The 22,412-nt window shown below is 42.9% G+C and overlaps 1 protein-coding gene across 15 annotated transcripts in view; it reads left to right on the top strand.

The window, feature by feature from the left end:
• The window catches only part of LOC118126070 (probable E3 ubiquitin-protein ligase HERC1), a 39,446-nt gene extending 18,060 nt beyond the window's left edge, over positions 1–21,386 (top strand). For 3 of the 15 annotated variants that reach the window (XM_035141297.2, XM_035185243.2, XM_035185244.2), the window contains exons 38-80: positions 142–367; positions 501–795; positions 1,146–1,924; positions 2,512–2,725; positions 3,340–3,509; positions 4,222–4,305; positions 5,057–5,273; positions 5,362–5,513; positions 5,609–5,808; positions 6,076–6,335; positions 6,863–6,915; positions 7,001–7,198; positions 8,008–8,173; positions 8,269–8,512; positions 9,047–9,275; positions 9,390–9,667; positions 10,313–10,440; positions 10,603–10,730; positions 10,901–11,128; positions 11,467–11,594; positions 11,773–11,972; positions 12,211–12,325; positions 12,468–12,596; positions 12,681–12,779; positions 13,239–13,412; positions 13,545–13,829; positions 13,906–13,971; positions 14,562–14,687; positions 14,790–14,928; positions 15,122–15,303; positions 15,420–15,575; positions 15,697–15,819; positions 16,066–16,168; positions 16,607–16,776; positions 16,877–17,015; positions 17,114–17,283; positions 17,477–17,646; positions 18,055–18,220; positions 18,309–18,385; positions 18,490–18,742; positions 18,910–19,062; positions 20,468–20,773; positions 20,853–21,386. In XM_035141297.2, the coding sequence (XP_034997188.2) occupies positions 142–367; positions 501–795; positions 1,146–1,924; positions 2,512–2,725; positions 3,340–3,509; positions 4,222–4,305; positions 5,057–5,273; positions 5,362–5,513; positions 5,609–5,808; positions 6,076–6,335; positions 6,863–6,915; positions 7,001–7,198; positions 8,008–8,173; positions 8,269–8,512; positions 9,047–9,275; positions 9,390–9,667; positions 10,313–10,440; positions 10,603–10,730; positions 10,901–11,128; positions 11,467–11,594; positions 11,773–11,972; positions 12,211–12,325; positions 12,468–12,596; positions 12,681–12,779; positions 13,239–13,412; positions 13,545–13,829; positions 13,906–13,971; positions 14,562–14,687; positions 14,790–14,928; positions 15,122–15,303; positions 15,420–15,575; positions 15,697–15,819; positions 16,066–16,168; positions 16,607–16,776; positions 16,877–17,015; positions 17,114–17,283; positions 17,477–17,646; positions 18,055–18,220; positions 18,309–18,385; positions 18,490–18,742; positions 18,910–19,062; positions 20,468–20,773; positions 20,853–21,038 (8,064 nt within the window). In that variant the 3' untranslated portion in view covers positions 21,039–21,386. Of the gene's footprint in view, positions 1–141; positions 368–500; positions 796–1,145; positions 1,925–2,511; positions 2,726–2,847; positions 2,895–3,339; positions 3,510–4,221; positions 4,306–5,056; positions 5,274–5,361; positions 5,514–5,608; positions 5,809–6,075; positions 6,336–6,862; positions 6,916–7,000; positions 7,199–8,007; positions 8,174–8,268; positions 8,513–9,046; positions 9,276–9,389; positions 9,668–10,312; positions 10,441–10,602; positions 10,731–10,900; positions 11,129–11,466; positions 11,595–11,772; positions 11,973–12,210; positions 12,326–12,467; positions 12,597–12,680; positions 12,780–13,238; positions 13,413–13,544; positions 13,830–13,905; positions 13,972–14,561; positions 14,688–14,789; positions 14,929–15,121; positions 15,304–15,419; positions 15,576–15,696; positions 15,820–16,065; positions 16,169–16,606; positions 16,777–16,876; positions 17,016–17,113; positions 17,284–17,476; positions 17,647–18,054; positions 18,221–18,308; positions 18,386–18,489; positions 18,743–18,909; positions 19,063–20,467; positions 20,774–20,852 lie in introns of all 15 variants that reach the window. The other 12 variants (XM_035141299.2, XM_047344502.1, XM_035141300.2 and 9 more) reach the window with 12 other exon arrangements.
• Positions 21,387–22,412: the final 1,026 nt, after the last annotated feature.

Raw genomic sequence — 22,412 nt, 5'->3', positions numbered from 1 at the left:
AGGTAGAGAACAGTCAGCTGTCAATACAATGAGTGACATTACCAATACTATTATTAAGTAATTTGTAAATGGTGAGAAAAGGGGTTTGCATGTTGCAATATATTCTACTGCAACAAAACTTTACCTCTGTAATTCTCTCAGGTGGCGCTGCGTGACCTGCAGATGAGAGGCATGCCCAGTAACCTACTTCCCGGGGATCCCCTCTGCAGCCCTCGGACGATGGTGCTGCTGGAGTCAACAGTGCATCTCCTGCGTCGGCTCCATCAGTGTGACGCGTGGGCCTTGCACATCAACCACTACATCCACACCCACCTGGAGCTCATTGGTTTTCTGCTGAAAGAGGAGGACTTAGGAAGCTACACTCAGGGTCAGACACAAGTTAACATTTGTTTAATTCAGTCTGCTGTTTTGTTCTTGAAGTAGGTTAAGGGTTAAACTGTTAATGATGAACATCCCTATGATTGTGTGGTTGATTGTCTCCCTCTTACATTCTCCCGCAGGCTTCAGCTCCACACGCTTTGAGAAAGAAGAGACTGAAAGAGACAAAGGCCTGGCTGGTGACGACGCAAGGGAACTGCTAGCACATGGCCGGTCGCTGTCAGAGGCCAAACTGGCTGCTCTTTGCACTGAAGTGTGGCCGGTACTGGCTGTGATCGGAGGAGTGGACAGTGGTCTGCGGGCTGGAGGTCTGTGCTTGCACAAGGCCAGCGGACGCAGGGCTATTCTGCTCGGTGTCCTGAAAGAAGGAAGCTCCCTGGTCAAGCTCCAGTGGGAGGAGGCAGAACTCTCCGTCAGGTATTATAAAAATAAATTCATTCATACTCCACTTACTTATGATGAAGTTTCACTGCATGTTTCTCAAATGTAGATTCTCATTATCCTCCATTAAACAATTATTATATTTTTCTTGTCTTGGTCCACTCAGCATCTTTATTACATGTATAATTCTTTTATGTTAGTGTTTATTTTTCCTCCTCTGTAATTTGTCTAACATTCTACTTTATTTTCACCATTTACCCCTCTGATCTTACTTTCTTCTTGCCCCTTCTTCTTCATTCTTAAATCCATTAATCCCTGTTGAATCCGTCCTGGTGTCAATCCATGCTCTATCTGTGGGTTCTTCCCCATCCTTCGCAATAACTAAGCTCCATGAATTCTTGGTCACCCAGCGACACCCCGGCCATCTCACTGGAGTCCTGCGATGTTTCTTGCTGCGACGTCACCCGCCTCGGAGGTCTCAAACCAACAGTGTTGTTGGATCTGATTTATTTGATGGGGCTGCTGGAGGAGCAGGGGTGGCTGGGAGCTTATCCCCCCGCCAAAAGGAAATACTCAGAGGAGAACACGGAGACACAGAGCTGTCTGGATGAAAACGTGTCAGATGAAATCAGATGGCTGACAGAGGACGACAGGAAAAGGTGTAAGGATCAGAAGGTTGAGACGGAACCCTGCATTTCACCGCCCTCAAACAAAGATGCCTCAAAGATTGCTGACCATCAGGAGTCAACATCTCAACCCCTACCTCACCAAACGTCTCAAACCTCTAAAGTGGATGCCTTTGCACTTGAACTGAGAGCGGTTAGAGTCTCATATCTTCTCATTGGAGCTCTGAAATCTCTTACTGTCATTTTTAGCTGTGAGAAGCTATCAGATATGCTTATAGTGCCAAAGCATGACCCCTCCAACTCCTCAGTGAGTCCCCTCTCCAGCCTGAACCCTGACCAGGCTAAGGGCAGCTGCAAACAATGGGATGAGAGCGCTGAGCTGAGATCAGTGCTGCAGTATGTGGTGCAGAGCATGGTGAAGTGGGCGGTCAGGCCCTGTCCCATCAAACAGAGCGTGTCTCTGTCCGACCTGGAAAGGGCTCAGGTCATGATCTACAAGGGAGCCCTGAACAGACTGCAGGAGGACAAAGAACGCAAAGGTATCTGCATTTATAGATTAGATCTGCTATTCATTTTTGTCAGGTTACTGTGGTGGGGAGCTGGAGATGAGAAATTTGGACTGAAGTCACAAACATTACGATTAGGGACTTAAGTTGTACATGTTAAGTCAGATGTTTTGAATTTGAATAGTCAAGGAACAATTATGTAAAAAACAAGATGGTGACGTAGAGTTCTTGCTCAGCCACACACCATGAATAATTGATTATTTTGTGTTTGCATTGGAAGGATTAAGTTGATGATAGGAACTAAAATAACAATTTATTTCAACTGATTACTTTCTGGAATTATTCGTTTGGTCAACAAAACCAATGGAAATAATGAGAAAATGGCCAGTAGATAATGAGTGAATTTTTCTGTGAACTATCCCTTTAATACAAGGAAATGAACCCTGCAGGAGCTATCAAATTATCTAATTAATTTTCTCTCCATCAACTAATTGCAACTCTACTTGATATTAAAAAAATACTACAGCTTTGTTGTAACATATTCAAGGTAAAAAATAAAAAAGTATAATAATAACTAATTGGTCTATGATTTAACCTTCATCACTCTGTTTTTCTTGCAGAATCCGGCCACCACTTGTCCTCTCAGCCCATCTCCAAGTCCTCCAGCTCTGTGTCCTTGTACAGCGCAGGTTCGGAGGGCACCGCCATCTTCGGCCAATCAAACCGAGCGTCTGCCTCGTCCTCCAACACAGACTTGGCATCATCTCTGCCAACAAACCTGCAGGCGGATGGCCTTGATAATTTCAACCCTTTCCTCCCCATCAGCCTCCTCCAGTGAGTAGAAAAATAAAAAAATATGAATTTGATGTATGCAATACTAAATAATTGGTACAGCACATTAATAGACACAGACACATTAACTGGAGTCATCATTCTCATGTGACTGATTGCTACAGACCTGTATCTTTTGGCAGCGGCAGCTTGTCTGAAGTCCAGGGAATGGGTGAGTTAGGATCTGTATGACGAGAAGAGAGTGAGGATCCTGCTTGCACTGTCCTCAGTCTCAGCTGCAGCTCTGCCTGCTTGTTTTTCTCCTAACCCAGCCAGTGGACCTGAGTGTCAGTGTCACTCCTGCATTCCAGAAGTGAATAAACGGCTTCAGGGTTGTGTAATAAAATGAAAAATAGAATCAGAGTCATCCAGGGAGGAGACTTTGGACAAGAGCTCCTAGCCAAAGTGCTCCCACAATACAAAACACATATTGTAAAACCTTCCGAGTTAGCAGGCTTTAGCAAAACCTTGAAATACAATAACACATGCTTGAATAACTGTCTTTTAAGCTTCTTAAATCAGGTTAATTAAACCTCACCTTGTGGTTTTCAGATTGTTAATGTAATACCTCCTGCACTGTGTTATTACTGTACATACTGTATGTTCGCTCCCTCTAGGCACATGGTACTAACTCGGTTCCCCACGCTTACCGGCCTGGTTAGTGCTCCCCCCGTTCTGCACCCTTGCTTCAGCCTGGCCAGCTCTGCTTCTTGTGACGCCTTCACAGAGCAGCAGACTAGCTTCATGGAACCAGGTCCCTGCAGCACACAGGCCAGGAGCAGCCTGGGTAAGAACAGACGCAGAGACGTTAATGTGGGAGGAGCTGTACGAAGTCAAAGTAAAGTAAAGTAGTACATAGACAACAATAAACATTTCCCCATGCTGGCTCCATATGCAAACATGCTATTAATGCAATTGAAAAATGAATACACTTAAGCTAGACTTCGGTGTTTTAATATCAGGAGTAACAGTAAAACAATGGTAACTCACTGGAAACTCTGTCTCTTGCATGAACTTATATGTCCAGCTACTTGTCACAACTTAATCTGCTGCTCAAAACAGCATGTGCTTTGCTCTGCCAACTAGACATTTATTATTATTACAACTATGGATTGCATGCATGACACAATTATGTGCACTTACATGCTTGAATGGCACCGTTTTCTCATTGTCACTTATGTTGGTGTTATTTTTGAACATTTCTGGGAAGTTCAGTAAACTACATTAGGATACATTATGATTAGCAAGCTAATTGATTGGTAGGTGCAATTATTAATTTAACAGAACTAAATTGAAAAGGTTTACTGTAGTTAGGATATGAGCGTTTTTTCTTTGCCAGTAGACTAATAAAACAGAATAAATAGAGGAAAATAAATGAAATAAAAAGCAATTTAGTTCCCTGCTAAAGTCCACAGCAGTTTCATGTATTTCAATTTTTTTTAAATGTAGCCGTGTGCTTGCTTTTGTTTTCTGTTTTTCCTTTTCTCCTCAACCACCAGAACGGACACAAATGTTTGTCACCAGTCGGTTGCTAGAAATGGGATTCTCTATGAGACATATCTACTGGGCCATGGAGGCAGCAGGTACTGCTTTGTGGAGTGTGTCTGATGCCATAAAACGTTTTTGCTTCATGTGCTTTCTAATTTTAAAACATCTGTCTTTCACTGTGTGCTACAGCCGTGTAATAAGAAGAGTTTTGTACGTGTGTGGAGAAAAATGCATTTTCTTTGATAGGACATATCAAACTTTTAGGATGAATATAATGCTGTTACTCATGGTGGACATTAACTAAGATTTCAGTACATGTTAGTTTCTGATTTTAATGCATAAATATAAAGCATCAAAATCATATTTACTATAAATTTTAAAACATATTAATAAAGGGGATTCCATAAGTAAATTTTATCCTGCTTTTCTTCCTTTAAAAAAAATCTACTGGAGCAAAGTCATTTGTTGGATGGTCATCAAATTTTCATCAGGAAACTAAATTGAGGTTCCTTTAACACAACTTTTTGCAATTTTACTACATGGTAAAAGTGAACCTATTGCATTTTTTTTTGTTTACGAATGGCACAGATCACATACGTATTATGAGCATGTAAGTGAATGAATATTTTCACATTTACACTCAACTCCACTTTAGCATCACTGAATTTCCACCACTCACATATCACAAATTTCACATCACCCCTCGTCACACACTGTATCATCGGAGCAGATGTGCCAGTCTGACCTTTAATATTACACTGTAGCGTGATCATCTGGTGGTGATGTCCGACATGAAGTAACGACGCAGCACTCCATGATCCGTCCTTTCTTTTTGAACTCTGACAGTTCAACTTCCCTGTGGTCCCCCCCCCCCAGATGTAGCTGGTGACTTGGACTCACAAACCATCGAGGTGTTGGCCAGCTGGATGCTCGAGCACCCCCTGACTGAGGAGCAGCTGGCGGCCGAGTCACCGAGACCCGAGGGAGCTCCTGAGACCCCGTCCTCGGATGGGCCAGAGACGGTGCAGTGTCCCGAGCGCCCCACCAGTCAGCCCACTGAAAGGTCACAGATTTCAGAATGACATTTTGACGTTTTTAATTGTAAGAATACAATCAGTTTGCTCATGGGCTGCTTGTTGTTCGGTTTATAGCCTGTTGCCAGGGCTGGACTGGATAGAGAGGGAGAGCTTCTTGGACGTCCACCTGACCAGGAACAGACCTCCTCCAGCCCGGCGGCGTCGCTCAGGCTCAACCCAGAGGACGTCGTTTCGAAGGGCGGGTCAGAAAAACTACTTAGTAAATTGTAAAAAGGACAAAACATATTCCTGCTTCTATTACCTGATTGAATTATAGTCATCATTTATTGAAACAAACAAACAAACAAACACATCTTTTCAGACTTGCCATCACCCAACACCCTCCCGCAGCTGTACCAACAACACACAGCGGTGGGCGAATGGCCGGAGCAGGTGGAGTTTCATCCGTACTCTGCTGAGGACGAGACAGAGTTGGGCTACATGGACGACCCATACCATGAGGAAACTTATGAGGATCTGCTCACCTTCAGTTTGGAGAGAGACACACTCCAGATAGTAGAGGTGACAAAATTAAATTATTATATATTATATATATATATATTATTATAGATTAACTTGTAACTAACATCACATTAGAAATTATATTTCATTTCATTTCCAGCACTCAGTAGTATATAGTATTCATCCCTACAAACTGCACTGGACTTAACAGCTACTTTTAGACTTAATATGTTTTTCTAGTATGTCTAGTCCTCACTTACATTATTCGTTTCTTGCACATATACCAGAAAAATGATCATCCCCCTCACCGTATAACCCTCATTTTAGGCCGGAGAAGAACACAGCCAGATGGTGAAGTGCGAGTTGTGCAACACCCTCACGCTGCAGTTCAACAATCACATAAAGCGGCGCCACCCGGGGTGTGGGCAGAGTGCTGCACGAAAGGGCTACGACAGCACCGGGGCCTACGTGGACGTCTGGTTCAAAGGGGAGTGCGGCTCAAACTTTCCATTCTACCTCCTGTGCAGCTCCTGCAGGGAAAAGTATCTGGCTGCAAACCTGAGCGACACAGCTTCTAAATATGAAAGGTGAAGCAGATATATGTGAAATTATGTTTTGCGGGAAATGGATGCATGTACTACATATTGCATAGAAACCTGTCATGGTGCCTCAAGCCTGTTTTCTTAATCTCACAAAAATTGTAAAATATCTTGAGATTTTATTGCTGATGAATGTTAGTTTTCACAACATATTATTACCTCCACCATGTAGGTTATGTTTTTGTTTGTTTATTATATAGCAGAATTATGCAGAAACTACTTTACCCATTTCCATGAAATTTTGGGAGGGTTGGTGCAGATCAGGGGGTGGATCCAGGGATTGTTTTTCACTGTCTTAAACATAGTGAGATAGAGCGTTTTTCCACATTTTCATCGATTTTTTGAGAATAATTCATGAATCTTGATGAAAAAAAACAGACTGATATTTATGAGTATGTAATTTGGTGCTAATTTAAATGTGGTCTCATAGGCCTAATATTGGGCCTTGGTGGAGGTATGCGCTCTGCTTAGTGCCATTTTACTTTGTCATTGTTTTGTCCTCCTTTTGCTTTTAGGATTAAAGGTCTGACATCTGATCTGATTGGCCAGCTAGACAGCACCTCAGATGGTAAGAGATTTCGTTTTCACTTGAAAATAGGATAAGTCATTAAATACATTTGTTTATTATATGAATTGCACTTCTGTTTGCTCAGATGATTGGGAAATGAGCCACCAAGACGAGTGTGACACAGAGAAGCTGACAGGACTGGAGGACTTTGGCCTCCTGCTGAGACCCCTGGGGCTGACTGAGAAGAAGCTGGTGCCAGATGCCATAACCTTCACTGAACCAGATCCACTCGGAGCTCGGGTTTACAGCACTGCTGACCCAGCAAGAGCAGGAGCTCCCAAAGGTATGGAGGACAGAGTCCTGCACAGGTCCAGCTTTGCAACGCTCCGTTCCATACCCAAACCTTTACCCGCTATTCTCTCCACGTCAAATCCGGATCTGCCCACACCCGTTGACATATGATTCTCGACCCATCACCTATGATTAAACACACATGCTACATACACAGTCACATCAAATGGGTAACGTATTCACAGCCGGCTATTATGGCACGTTAATTAAATGTTTAGTTGTGCCTGTAAACCTGAATTTATATAAATGTATTTTTTTTTACCCTTTATTCAACTTTAATTTATATCCACTTGACCCAGTGCAGATGCAAAGGAGCTGACACATCCTATGTAAATGACAGGGAAGGAGCCTTATTTGATTTTCTAGTTATTTTTTCTGCAGATATATTATGACTCGACAGAGTGACACCAAACCAACCACCAGTGACTATGATAAAAAATTCCTGCTCATCTCTGAATATTACATTTCTGATCACAAACAGAACATGAGGTCACATTGACTCAGTCCCTCTGGTTCCTGATGCAGTTGATTTGTCTTTCACTTCATCTCTAATGAACCATTTTGCCCACTTGTTGTAACACACACCCACATTCCCTCTGTGCTTGTTGGCAGCATCCATCCACAGTCAAATTAACTGCAGCATAGTGACTCATCAATCATTTATCATAGCAGGCACACATACTCCCATTTGTCCCAGTGATGAAGTATTGTGTTTTCATACTGTCAGTGAGCTTTATATATCAGGGATTTGTCCTGTAATTAATTAGCTGTGGTTTGATGTGTGTTTGTTTTCCTCACCAGGGAATGCCCTTGTTGAGCAGAAGACCTCTCTGAGCCTGGGACAGCAGGCGGTGTCACTGAGGGACTCTCATGATCGCCTGAAAGCTCTTAGAAGAGTCACCTCCACAGCCCAGATTCTGCTCGCTTACAGCATGGTGATGAGAGCTCTGTCTCAGACCGCCTCTAGGTACAGTGTGTTTGAACAGAATGTGGCCCTGTTGATATATATTTCACCACGTGATCCGTGGGGTTTCAAGAGTCCTCTTTTATCTCCCTCTCCAGTGCCTCAGTGTGCAGCCAGTCCAATGGATTAGAGTCCTTGGGTCTGGCAGATATTCGCATCCTGGTGCGTTTGATGACTCTGGCAGCGGGGGGCAGGGCTCACACCTCTGTGGACAGACAGTCAGGTGTGAAGGGATCAGAACGCAACAACTCCACCTGCCTCAGCTTCCTAACCTCAGCCATCGGCAGCGTGGTGTCCCATAGCTCTACTGCTTACAGACAGCTAGTGGAGATATGCACTCAGGTCAGTTCTGTTAATAAATACTGTGTATGACGTACCTGGATATTGTGGGTGGGATTCCTTTTATTCCTTTGTAATTTCAAAAAATATTTGTTTGTATATTTTTGTTTTTTTGATTGAAAGAAAAAAATTATCGAAAACAAATAATATAATTATCAGGGCTTGGCAGTATGATAGTTTTCATCAATATTATATTGATATATTAATAATAATGACTTATTATGGAGTTTGTAATATTAATATATCAGCTCTAAATCACAGTGTCTCATTTGCTTTTGATATCAATAAGTGCATAGAAAAGATGTATAGAACTATAATACTATACTGGATTTATCCTTCTATCAAGGAATAGTTTAATTGTGAATATATACAAATGCAAGTAAATTAATACTCAAATGTGAATGTACGTAATTTTACTTATACTTAACTAATATTGCTGCTAGTTTATGTTCTTTATTCATTTATGAGTTCATTTATTTGAATTTCCCTCCGGGGGGATTAATACATTTGTCTGAATATGAATATGCCTGTCTGTAGAACCTAATGGCCGCGGCTACAGGCGTGAACATCGGGGCCATTGGTGATCCACAGCAGAGAGGTTGTCCGAACTCCAGTCTAACAGCTGCAGCACAGGGAGCCCAGATGCAGAAAGACTGCAGCGACCAGACACCCCCAACCTTCCTGGTCACACAGAGCCTGGTGTCCCTGCTGACTGAGAAGGGCGTTCACTGCTACGGCCCAGACAGGACTGAACACGAGACCAATGGTGAGATGGTGTCTTTTATTAAGTAGCTGTGTTGTTATGTTTAATTTATTAGTGTTTGAAATATTGTGAGGTTGTTATTCATTGTCCTCCTCTGCTTGTGCCTGTTTAACCTAGATGCAGGGAACCACGGGGTGTCTTCTTCGTCCTTGCCTCCTTCCCCTTTGCCCCATGTTAGTGCCAGAGTGGGCCCTCTGGAGCTGGCAAATGCGTTGGCAGCATGTGTCCTGTCTGCCAGGCTCACCAGCAAACACCGCCAGTGGGCAACGCAGCAGCTGGTGCAGTTGTTGGCCTCCACAGGAAGGGACATTCCTAATCGTCCCCAAACATACAGCGACCTGGCAGGTGACTTGCGCAAATGTCCCCTCAAGAGGCTGGAAGGACATTACAACAAGGTGAGGGACTTTGTGTTGGTCCGTTCTGTACAATTTATATCAACAATCCTCATTAAAACAGAGCTTTAAAATAACAGCTTAATGCTTCTGTTGACTTCCGGCCAGGACTTTCAATGACACAGACGTTTTGGGATTGTCTGTTCGTCTTAGTCTCGTAAACACGATATCTCAGGAATGACTTGAGGGAATTTTTTTCAAATTGACAAAAGTTGTGTTCAAGGGTGAACTGATTATATTTTAGCGGTCAAAGGTCAAGATCACTGTGACCTAACAAAACAAAACAAAAGCTGCTATCAAAGTTCCTCTAGGTCTTCACAACATACATGAGTTTGAAAAGACATGGATGTAAACTTGACTTGTTGGTTGAGGCATACAACTGGAAGGGGATCATTTTAGTTTTATAGAGCAGCCTCTCCTCCTTTAGGATAACCGGATGAGACTTTTTGTTATTATTTTTTTTTTTTCATTGAAGAAGCATGTAAGAATTTTTTAGCCAGGGCCTTACATTTTCTATTGAAGTAATGTGTTTGATAAAGTCTACAAAACAACAGAGAGGGATGATTGTAGGGGTACAGGCTGAACATTTCTCCTCTATCCAAGTGAAATGTAGTAAAAGTATCTCTGCATTATCTCCATTTGTTTCAGGTGGCCAGCTGCTCCTGGAGCAGTGAGCAGAATTTGCTGGCCACATGCTCCCAAGACAAGGTGGTGCAGCTATGGAGCATCAGCCACAACACAGCAGAGTTACAGACCACCTTCTCCTGTATCACCAGGTTAGATCTGCCCGATCCCTTATTGTTTATCTATTCCTCCAACTGCCCAAGCCCTTTTATTTGTAGGCAAAATATTTAAATAAGAAAGTCTAATATTCTTACACAGAAAGACATACATTTTAGACTCTATTAAATTGTATTATTATTATTGTCTTTCTGCAGTAAGACAGACAGATCAAACAGTGAGACGCCTGGTAGATGCCATCACATGTCTCCTGTCTACTGGAGCACAGAAGGAAACTTCTTGGCTTCACTTGAAAACAAACAGATCAACATCATGACCATCAAGGGTAGGTTTAACATATCAATGAAATCTAAGATAAATCATGTTTCAAAACACTTAAAAACAACTGTTTTGAATAACTATTTCTCAGAAATTACTTTTCCACATGCACCTACATAATTCATAATATTTAAAACCGTACTTGCTGCAACCTGAATATTTCCTTTCACTGTGCAGGCTCTCACTGTCACGTGGAGGCTCAAGTGTCCCGGGTCACGGCCCTTTGCTGGGCTCAGACCTACAGCCTGTGGGTTCTTGAGCAGCCGGTGGGAGGTAAGAATAGACCTGCTGAAAGCCTGTTGGTGGGTCGGCTGGACGGGTCCCTCTGCTGGCTCCAGATCACGATGCAGGAAATGGAGCTGCAAGTGAAGAGCACTGAACTCAGCCACTGCCACAGGAAGGAGGGTGAGGAAGCTGCTGTAAACACTGTTATTACACACTGTTACATACTTATTCAAATAGAATAATGTGTTTTTCATGAAAATACTCACATCACATCCACTTAATGTAAATATAAAGGGAAACATTACATTATGCGAGATTCAGAAAAGATTTAAAATTGATTTTGAACATATTCTAAATGTTAAACAGTATTCTCCGCTAATATTTTTTTAATTCCTTTTAGTGTGTTTGAATGCATATCTTGCTACACATTTTGTTTTGGTTTTCAATCAACTGTTATACACACAATATATATCCATTAGTGTAAAAGATTCCTCTTCTGTGCTCCTCCTTCCTTGTAGCTCCTCAATGTGTGGCCTGGCACAGTGAGGACAAGCCATTTGCAGTGGGATATCCCAATGGAAAGATCCTTCTGGCCACGACTGAGACCTTTGTGAATGAGCAGCCAGTAGTTCTGTCTGTCTTCCAGGTTTGTCTCCAAGATTAATACTATACCAATTTTTACTCTGCAATGCTTAAGAGTGCTACAAGAGAGACAAACAACTGCATGTACTTCACCGCAAATGCATCTGTCACTCTGTTTAAATAGTATTATGTCCCATGCTATTTGTTCTTACTGATCCTCTCCACCCCCCTTCACTCTGCAGGACAGTGTGACTTCTCTCAAATGGGACCCCACGGGTCACTTGCTGCTCTGTTTGGGAAGGTCGGAGGTGACAAAGATACTGGGAAACTCTGGTGGAACCTGGGTGACCCTGCACTCCCTCATTCACAGCAGCACCGTTAACATCGCCGAGTGGTGCCCACTCGCTGGCAGAGCACCTGAACCCAGGCTCATGATGGCTGCGTGAGTTTAAATAACACATTCTTCATTTGGTCTCGGATTATTCTGCCGTATTTTTTAGTCAATCACCAAAAAATCCCAAACAAAAACAACCCCACTTCCAAAAAACTGTTTTAGAGAAAGATGTGCAAAACATTTGTGAAAACCTGACAATATCTAATAATAGTTGCATGAAGGATTGTTCATTTTATTATATGTGATTATTGTCGTCAATTCTGTTTTTATCTCCATCCTTCTACAGAGGTTGTCAGAATGGATCTGTGTATGTCTGGACACTGCCACAGGGGGGCACTGGTGTGTCTTTGTACAACCTACTGAACAACCCTCAAGTCAAAGAAAAAGACAATGATGTCAAGGTTAGTTTTCAGAGCTCCTTTTACTGACCTAGTTCTACTAATATTATGAAATTATATGAAAATACCATGTTATTCATAGTTTTATCTCGATTTTATAGTTTTAGCTCATGAAATCACCTGTTTCTGTTCCTTTTTTCTGCAGGACAGTGCAAAGTCTGTGTTTGTACTTCATGGCCACATCACAGCGGTGAAGTCTCTCTCATTTTGCTCCAGTGGACTGACTCTGGTTTCTGGCGGGATCGGGGGACTGCTCAACATCTGGTCCTTACAGGTCAGAAAACAGTATTTTCTGCCTCTGCCAATTTCTTAGCTGAAGTTTTATTTCAGAATTTGACTTCCTCTGTGTGTCTTTCAGGATGGTTCAGTTTTACAAACTGTAACAGGATTGGGTTCAGTTGTGAGTACGACCTGGATACCAAGCTTGGGTATCGCTGCCTGCTTTGGGAGATCAAAGGTAATTTGGATCACTCCAAACCTACAGGAATAGTTCAACATACTTGTTTTACAGACATTTACATAAGAGGTTTGATTCTATTCTCATCAGTCCATTTATGTGATTTACAGCTAAAAGTGGGTCATTTATGCTTAAGTCAGTCAGCTATAGAGATTAAGATACTTAGTATTTGGATAGATCAAGGTTAACTCTTTCCCCCTGTTTCTGTCTAAATGCTAAGCTAACCATCTTCTGGCTCTGACTTCATATTTAGTACGAGAGTAGTATTGTAGTATCATTCAATCTTGACAAAGCAAATAAGTTTATTTTCCTCAATGCTGAACTATTAGCCAAAGGTAGCCAGTCTCAGTTTTCTTCATACTACTCGATACTGAAGTTTTGTTTTTATGAATCTGACTTTTATGTATTAGTCCATTATCTATTAAAAAAGTGGCTTTCTCTTTCCTGTTTCATTCGCAGGATGTTTTGTTGATCTGCTGCACCCCCGACTGGATGAGTCAGAATCACGTGCTACCTTCCTGCCGTATGGTTCTCAGAAGCCAGAACATCCTGGGTCTAAATCGGGCGCCTTGTTTGGCTGTGTTTCTGGAGAGGCTGCCGTTGCTGTTACAGGAGCAGTACAACCATGAGCGGGTCATTAATTAAACTTCATTTTCTGGGCTTGTTAATATCCCTATCAGCAAAACAAACAAATGTCACTACTGTATGTTTGTGTCCATGTGAGCTTCAGCTGGGACTTATTTCCTTCTCCTTCCATCACCACAGACCCACGTGGCAGCAGGTGACCAGCTCGTCCACAGTGCCTTCCTTCAGAGCCTGGCCTCCCTGACTGTCGGCTTGTCCTTGGAGAAACACCTGTGCCGCTTCCCACGCCCTCCACACCACAGCGGCACTGACGCCAACTCCTGCCCCTCAGAGTGGAGCTGGCTCGCCACCTACGCCACCACCATCCGCAGCGCTGAGGCTATCGCTAGCGGTACTGCTTTCCCAGAATCCTTCATTGTGTCAGAGTTTCAGGAGGAGGAAGACAGTGAAATTATCACCGCACTGGTGAGTAGAGACAAACCTCTTTGTGCTGTTGTTTTCCCAGTGTAGAAACCTATTGAGACTCTTGTCTGTCTTTTAGGACAACAGCAAGTGGAGCTTCAGGATGGATGAGCAGCTGATGTCTTGGGCGACCACCAGACCAGAGGTAACAGCTTAGTCATGTGTATAGAAGGAATATGTGACAACTCTTCATTAAAATGTCTAAAAACAACTAGACCTACGTTATATATTTTGTTGACTTATGTACTTACATAACCCAAAATGATTCCATGTTCAAACCAGAGAAAAGGTTTTATACAAGGTAACAGGGCATTTAATTTTTTACACCTAAACCTTTTATAGTGTCATATCCACTTTACCCGTCTCTGCTATAACTTCCAGTGCAAGTTCCTTTCACTTGACTTGGTTTGCATTGGTCCCTCATAGTGGATCGCAATAATTCTCTTCCATTTGCTGCGTAATGTGAATAAAACTTTAATACATGACCTCATCCGTGAACATCATTTTTCGTCTGCGTCACTTCAGGTAGATTTTTATTGACAATGATGGTGAAGACAACAACTCCCATAGTCCCCTGCTGCGACGTTTTATACCCTCTTGCAATCAAGAAATAGACCTCTTTCAGCAACAGAAAAAACATACATATAGCTCTTTTAAATAGTTGCACAATGAACTAGTATTTTCTTTTAGGTACAGTCGTATTTTAATTTCCATTTTACCTGCTGTGTTTCTTAGGACTGGCAACAAGGAGGAAAGACTGAGGTCTACCTGTGGGGGAACGGACGTTACGGACAGTTGGCAGGGATGGGAAACAACCTCATGATGCCAACTCTTGCACCGACTCTGGCACAGACACAACAGGTAACAACTTTTTCTCTCAGGACACAGACTCTGTCCTTCATCGCTGTGGTTTAATGATAACGTTTCTTTCTCCTTTTGTGTCTGCTTTTCACTGTCATCCAGGTTGTGTGTGGACAGAACTGTACCTTCCTTTTACAGTCCAATGGGACTGTGTTAGCTGTCGGAGAAGGACAATATGGCAGACTGGGCCAGGGGAATTCTGATGATCTCTATGTCCCCACTATTATATTTGCTTTTCAAGGTACACTATTCATCAAGAGCCAAAGAACCCAAGTCTGAGGTGGTCTGCTTTTAGATGTTCATATTCCCTCAGACAGCATTTTATTCACAAGAGAAAGGACAAACAAATATTTTAATTGCAGTTACATTTGGTAGCTTCCATTCATTATCATCTTCTTAAGTTAATCTTTACTGACTTATTGATTTGTGAACAGGGTATGTAGTGACTCAGCTGGCGACGTCTTGTGGGTCCGATGGCCACTCCATGGCCCTGACCGAGACCGGGGAGGTGTTCAGTTGGGGAGACGGAGATTTCGGCAAACTGGGTCACGGCAACAGCGAAAGGCAGAGGAGACCCAAACAGATAGAGGCCTTACAGGGGGAAGAGGTCGTTCAGGTAGAGCCATTGGATACTTTTGTCTTTTTTATACTGTAGAGGTAGAAGCATCATGGGGGTCAGTGTAAGAATCAATAATTTAAGAATTTTGATATTGTTTTTCTTTCTCTCCTTAGCTTGCTTGCGGGTTCCGGCACTCTGCTGTGGTAACAGCAGATGGGAAGCTGTTCACCTTTGGCAGCGGTGAATCTGGCCGTCTGGGTCAGAGGTCAACATCCAACAAGATGCTGCCCGAACGAGTGGCAGCGCTAGAGGGATATCATGTGGGGCAGGTAAATAATAGACGCATGATTTTTTATTATTAAAAGTGTGATTTTTTTGATATTGTTGTTTCCAGAGTGAAAAAAAGGTCATGCTGTCATCAAACAAATTAAACTTGTTGACGTTTCTCAGGTGTCATGTGGACTCAACCACACTCTGGTGCTGTCCCTCGATGGTATGGTTGTGTGGGCATTTGGAGATGGAGATTACGGCAAATTAGGTACCGGTTCTTCTACAGCGAAGTACTACCCACAGGTAAGTTAATGGTGTATAAGACTCAAACACAGGATCCTCAAACAACAAAAAACATTGTTCATGTAACCTGGTTATTTCCCTGGAGATAGTTGTGAGAATTACATGACACATACTTATCTTCTTTCATATCCATTGCTTTAACAGTTAATTTATTTTAATCCAATGCTTTTCTTCATGCATTTACAGGTGATAGGAGCTATAGTGCATTGTCGATGAAATACTGTGTCTGGTTGTTCCTATTTTCAGAAAGTGGAGCAGCTGTGCAACAAGGGAATTAAGAAGGTCATTTGTGGAACTCAGTTTTCTGTGGCGTTGGCCTGTGACGGACATGTTTACACCTTTGGACAAGGTACATCTCCGTGTGGAACTGGAATTTAAGAATGTTTGAGAGTTTTCATCAGTAAAAAGGGGAAAAATAAAGCGTTTACTTAAATATCTACAATGTAATATAATTGTTGAAAAACCGAACTTTTTAAATTGCAAATTATTTGATTAGAAACTATTGAATTCTTTATTTACTTCAAAAATGACCTCAGCCAGCACTTTTCAATTTTGAGTATTTTAGTAATTAAAAACGTATTTAATTCTTGGGTCTTTGGGTTGTGGCTAATATGTGTCATAGCATGCAACATTTTATGAAGTATACTTAACTAGTATGTAATTTGTTGACATGCAGGTAATGTTGTAACTTCAACAACTTGAAATCTGTACGCAGAAAAAGTATAAAACCTTTTTAGTGTATTTTTAAAATAATGCGTTCCTTGTCTTCCTCCTGTTTGTTCTTCAGAGCGTCTGATCGGACTGCCAGACTCCATGCTGAAGAACAAATCCTGCCCTCAGGTGGTGCCGTCACTGGAGGGGCTCTTCATAGAAGACATTGCTGTGGGATGTGAACACGTCCTCGCTCTGTCCTCCACTGGAGAAGTCTACGCCTGGGGCTGCAACAGTGAGGGACAGGTAACCGACACAATCAGAAATAAATGTGTACACTTTGATTTCATTGCACATCAGAAGCTCTCTAAAGACTGCACTGTTGTCTTTCATGTTTGCCTTCCAGCTTGGTCTTGGACACGCCAACCAAGTGAAAGAGCCCACACTCATAACAGCCCTGCAGGGGAAGAACATCAAACAGGTCTCTGCTGGCCGCTGCCACAGCTCAGCATGGACCACCCCCTCTACCTCGACGATAAACTCAGGTACACAGACCTGCATTATCTGTAAACAAGTATTGAATTAATGAGCCCTGAGAGAGGATGCACATGGAACTTCTTCTTTTTTTTAACTTCATCTCCAGGTGGCTCTGGAAATTTCCAGCTTGGCCTTCCCCAGTCAGTCCCTCCTCAGTACAACACCCTGAAAGACTGCAGCCCTGATGTCCTTAGCATGCGTCTCAGGGTCCTCTACCACTTTTCTGATCTTATGTACAAGTCCTGGAGGCTGCTCAACCTGGACTCCAAAAATCGAGTAATAATTTATCCTATTTTCTGCCTTTTAATACATTAAAAGAACAAATGTAAAGGAAAAAAAATCATCAAATTCTTACTGGTAGTAAAATACCTCTTGCTTGTTAATCTTATTTCCTCCACACTGTCATTCTGTCAGTGTGGCGCCTCATTCACCTCGTCTTATTTTATCACCTGTCCTTGCCTCTCTTCAGGTGTCCACTTCACGCTACAGTTCAGGGACGACAGCCATCATCCGGGGCGAGCTCCGAGGTCTCCTGTCCCCCAAGGTCAACACTCTGCCTCTCGTGCGCTGCATCGGCAAAACAATGACCCAGGGCAAAACGTATGGGCCACAGATCACTGTGAAACGGATTTCCACAAGGTAAAGGTGACCATTATATTCAGCCAGTTGACCCCGGAAGACACACATCTGTCTGTACGGTGGGAAAACAGCTGATGGAAAGGAAGGAGGGGGCCATAACAACTTGCTTTAGCTGTTATTAAGCCCCTTTTCCACTGGTCATAAAACCCACTAACACCCACTTACATCTGACTTTTGCCTGAAAATCAGCAAACATGACAACCAGGTGAATGCACTAATTTGAAATTTCAAAACCAGCTAATTTCGGTGTAAAAGAGGTATTACTGAAAAGGTATCACTGACATTTATCTGCCTCATTTGATGTTTTGCTCGCAGGTTTTCCTTAAAGCGCCCTTTGAAGGCAGCCATGTTGTTACATCTGTTAGTAATTGAAGATTGATGTCCCTTCTCTTACGCTCGACTCCACAGAGGTCGCTCCAGTAAGCCCATCTTCGTGCAGATCGCTAAACAAGTCGTGGGCTTAAACCCTCTGGAGCTTCGGCTGCCGTCACGAGCCTGGAAGGTCAAGCTGGTTGGAGAGGGAGCCGATGATGCGGGAGGAGTGTTTGACGACACCATCACTGAGATGTGCCAGGTAGGATGGAAACACACAGAGAGAGCATACTGTAATGCAGTGTGAATATTCTAGTTTATGTAAAAAGTGTTGACTATGTTTTCACCAGGAGTTGCAGGCGGGTGTGGTGGATCTCCTGATTCATACTCCCAACAGCTTTGCAGATGTGGGCAGTAACACTGACAGGTGCCTATTGTGTTTCTTCATTGGATAAAGCAGAACTACATCCTTAAAGTACAACAGACCATCAAACTTTAAAACATGATCTTGACCTGTGTGTGTCCTTCCAGGTTCCTGTTGAATCCGGCAGCACTATCAGAGGAAAACATGGTCCAGTTCCGCTTCCTGGGAATCCTCATGGCCGTGGCCATTCGCACCAAGAAGCCTCTGGACCTGCATCTGGCTCCATTGGTGTGGAAACAGCTCTGCTCAATGCCACTGGGAGGGCCTGACCTTGAGGAGGTCGACCTGCTCACCTACCGCACCCTCCAAGGCATCCTTCATCTAGAAAACAGTGGAATCACGGAGGATAATTTCCATGTGGTGAGATGTTAAGCTATTTGACTTATTGAGTTTATTACTATTCCTGTATATCTTCAACTTTCCAAGTCTACGGACATTTAAGTGACATTTTAATCTCTTCTTCCTCAACCCCCTCTCTTTATCTGTTTGTATCCTTCCTTCCGCCCGGCATCGCCTGCTGTCTGAAGATGATCCCACTGGACTCGTTCATGGCCCACAGTGCTGATGGAAGGCTGGTACCTGTGGTTCCTGGGGGTCAAAACATATCCCTCACCTTTGCCAACAAGACTGAATATGTGGAGAGAGCTCTGGACTACAGACTGCATGAGATGGATTCACAGGTTTGAAGGGCTGGGGTGTCGAAGAATCACTTGGGTGTATTTAGCAGAGCTGGTAAAAGGATCAGCCTATAATCTGCATGAAATCTTCTACATATTTACACATTAGGGAATACTGATATCTGTAAGATACACAAAAGTAATTAACTAAGTCTACAGCATGTGTCAGTAGCTCTCCCTTCAACCCCCCATGGCTTTGACTCTCAAGGTCAAAAGCAGCAGTCAAAACAACTGACCAGCAGCAAACCAGTGAGCCAGCCTATTGATGGACAGTATGTTTCCATGCATATGCACCTGCAGTTTGTTTATACTGATGAAACTAATGAGGGTGAGACGTCTGAATTCAGTGTAACTGGGACATTCACCTGTTTACTCAAAATGCAGAAAACTAAATTATAATCATCCTGTTTTTACTGGGATGAAGAGCTTGATATCAGTTAATTGACAAATACACCAGTCAGTCAAGAATTTTGATAATCAATTCATTGTTTAAGTCATTTTTAAATAAAAAATCTTAATATTTATTACTAAAATATGAACCGACAAAGACAGTGTGAAATATGAATATCTTAGTTTATCTTTGATTGCAGATTGGGTTCTGAGGAAATATGTTGGTTATTTTTTATATTTTTGTATATCTTTTATATACATTTATTATTTCATTTCATACATATTTTTTGATAAATTAAAATGCTTTTTCAGTTTTTCTTTCCTCTAGCATGTTCTGCAAAGTTAAAAAGCCCAAAAGACCACAGTAAAGGGAGCTCGCCAACAGAAAACACTGATCCTGGAGCTCATGAAACACCTCGTCAGGAGTCCAGCCGATACTTCACATGACAGAAACAGTGCCTCACGTTTGCATATGTCTGGCCTAGCAGCTAGTCTGCCTCTAACACCTCTAACAAAGCCAGGTATAGTAAGAGTGGAGGCCGACTTTTCCTACATGAGCTGGAAGTGGTTGACCAGTCACACGTAAAAGAGACAGGAGCTAAAACCAAGTGTTTCAGACAGAGGCGGAAAAGAGGAGCTGCAGTAATGGACAGTAAGAGAAAAGTGAAACGGGATTTGTTTTCGGAGCATTAGAGCCTTTTCAATAACCCAAATTAAAATCATCAAACTAAATATGAACATTTGTCTCCTGTAACTTAACTGAGGAAAGTTGTCTTAAATATCTTAAACCCTCAGCAAATAAACAGAGTGAGAGTGTGTGTTTTAAAACAATAATAATAATAGCCCTAAATTCACCAAACAGGAAATGTCCACCCAGGCAGTATAATAGTACAGACAGTACATTCACTGCCACCAGTTTCCATTAGCGCTCACCACACAGTTGCTCCTGTTTGTTGTCCGTGTTGTTGCTGCTTTCATCTCGGTGGATGAAGAATCAAAGCCGCTCTGTCGTGTGCAGGTGGCCGCTGTCAGAGAGGGCATGTCCACCATCATCCCCGTGCCCCTCCTCTCCCTGCTCACGGCGCTGCAGCTGGAACAGCTGGTCTGCGGCCTGCCCGAGGTCTCTGTTGAGATGCTGAAGAAGCTGGTGCGCTACCGTGACATCACCGACAGCCACGAGCTCGTTGGCTGGTTCTGGAAGAGCTTGGAGGAGTTCACCAACGAGGAGAGGGTGCTGTTCCTCCGCTTCGTCTCTGGCAGGTCCAGGTTGCCGTCCAACCCGGCCGATATCGCCCAGAAGTTCCAGATCATCAAGGTTGACAGGGTAAGGTCACTGCTAAAGAAAGTAACAAGCCTGTTTATCAGAATAAATACTAAAATAAATTCCTCCTTATCTCCTCCAGCCTGTCAACGGCCTCCCTACGGCTCAGACCTGCTTCTTCCTGCTCCGCCTGCCCCCGTACACGAGTCAGGCCATTCTCGCCGAGCGTCTGCGTTACTCCATCCACAACTGCCCCTCCATCGACATGGACAACTACATGCTGACCCACAACACGGACCCAGTGGACAGCTCCGACACCGAGGACTGAGGCAGAAAGCTGCGGCTCACATGGCGATGAATGTATCTTCTCCGATGCCATGCACATTATGCACTGAACACAGAGTTTTATTGGCCAAACCTGTACGGTAGTGTACTGTTTATATGTCCGTTGGTTTCAAGATGTGTGTAGTTCTGATTTTACGACTGTGAAAGGTGTAATTATCACGGGGCTTACTCTGAATCAAAACTACAGGGATCCGGAGTAAGATTTCAAAAATATAGGCGACTAAGCCACAATAAAGGAGTTAATGTGCCTGTTTGTTTGAAAATATGTAATAATTTAATGAGCTGCCAAACATAGGCAGTGTTATTGTAAAATAAAGAGTGTTTAAATAAGGATGTTGTTGTACTGTGGTCGAAATTTCTGCATCCAAATGAGTAGTTACTGCCTCCAACAAGAAAGTCATGTGTTCCCCCCTTTCTGTTTGTAAGCAAGGTTACCAGAAGGATGCAGTATATTGCTCCAGTGTTTCTCCAGCTTTAAAGCCTATGATATGAAATAGTTGGGACCAAATAATCCAGTCAAATTTAATATTAGAGGAACGATCTCTATTGGTATTTTTACTGATTTGCTCAGTCAAGAAGGAATCTGCCTTCCCTGGAGAGCGCCTGGCAACAGGATCCGACTGATGCTACTAAATCCCGATTGGTGCATGGAAGAACATGGCACCAGAGCCCCAACCAGTTTCAAACCAGTGATAAGAGCACAGATGAATGAACACAAATAGATTAATATATCATGTGGAAGAAATAATTTGTAGTAAGACGCTGATTGAGAATAAAAAGGTTTTCTGGGCCTTTTTTGGGCTTTTTTATGACATTTCAATGTATGGCTACGCTCCACACACACAAATCAACAGCTGTCCTTGTTACAAAGCAAGGATCCTAATGCAGCTCCCCCGAGTCCAGTGTTGTCCTGAGTCAGCAGCGCTGTTGAGTCTGCAATTTGTCTGCCGGTGAGAGGTGCGTCTGCTGTGACCTTATTACCCATCTGTTTCCCCCGTGAGCGGTGGCGTCGACCAATAAGGGCTCGATTCGACCTGCAGTCAGCAGCCCTGCAGCTGAGAGAGGGAGGCTTCTTCATGTAGAGGCCTCGCCAGGTATATAAATACAACATCCATCCATCAGTTTGACAAGAGCACACAATCATAGAGGAGGCAAAGATTGACCAAAAAAAAAATCCTGTCCTGGGGGGGTCCTGTCAGTTGCCTTTTATTTTTAATTAAATAGACACTTATTAACAATATTAACAATAAATAGGACATTTTGTATTGAATGCATATATTCAATAATGTGTGGCTTTGCTCAGAGCTGTAGGGCTAACAGTAAATGGGAATAATTTAAATGGGCATTTTATTGAATC

This window comes from Hippoglossus stenolepis, chromosome 18 (assembly GCF_022539355.2).
Source record: "Hippoglossus stenolepis isolate QCI-W04-F060 chromosome 18, HSTE1.2, whole genome shotgun sequence".
NCBI classification, from domain to species: Eukaryota; Metazoa; Chordata; class Actinopteri; order Pleuronectiformes; family Pleuronectidae; genus Hippoglossus; species Hippoglossus stenolepis.
Note: the sequence above shows the minus strand (reverse complement) of the source record. Positions and strands in the feature narration are given on the sequence as shown.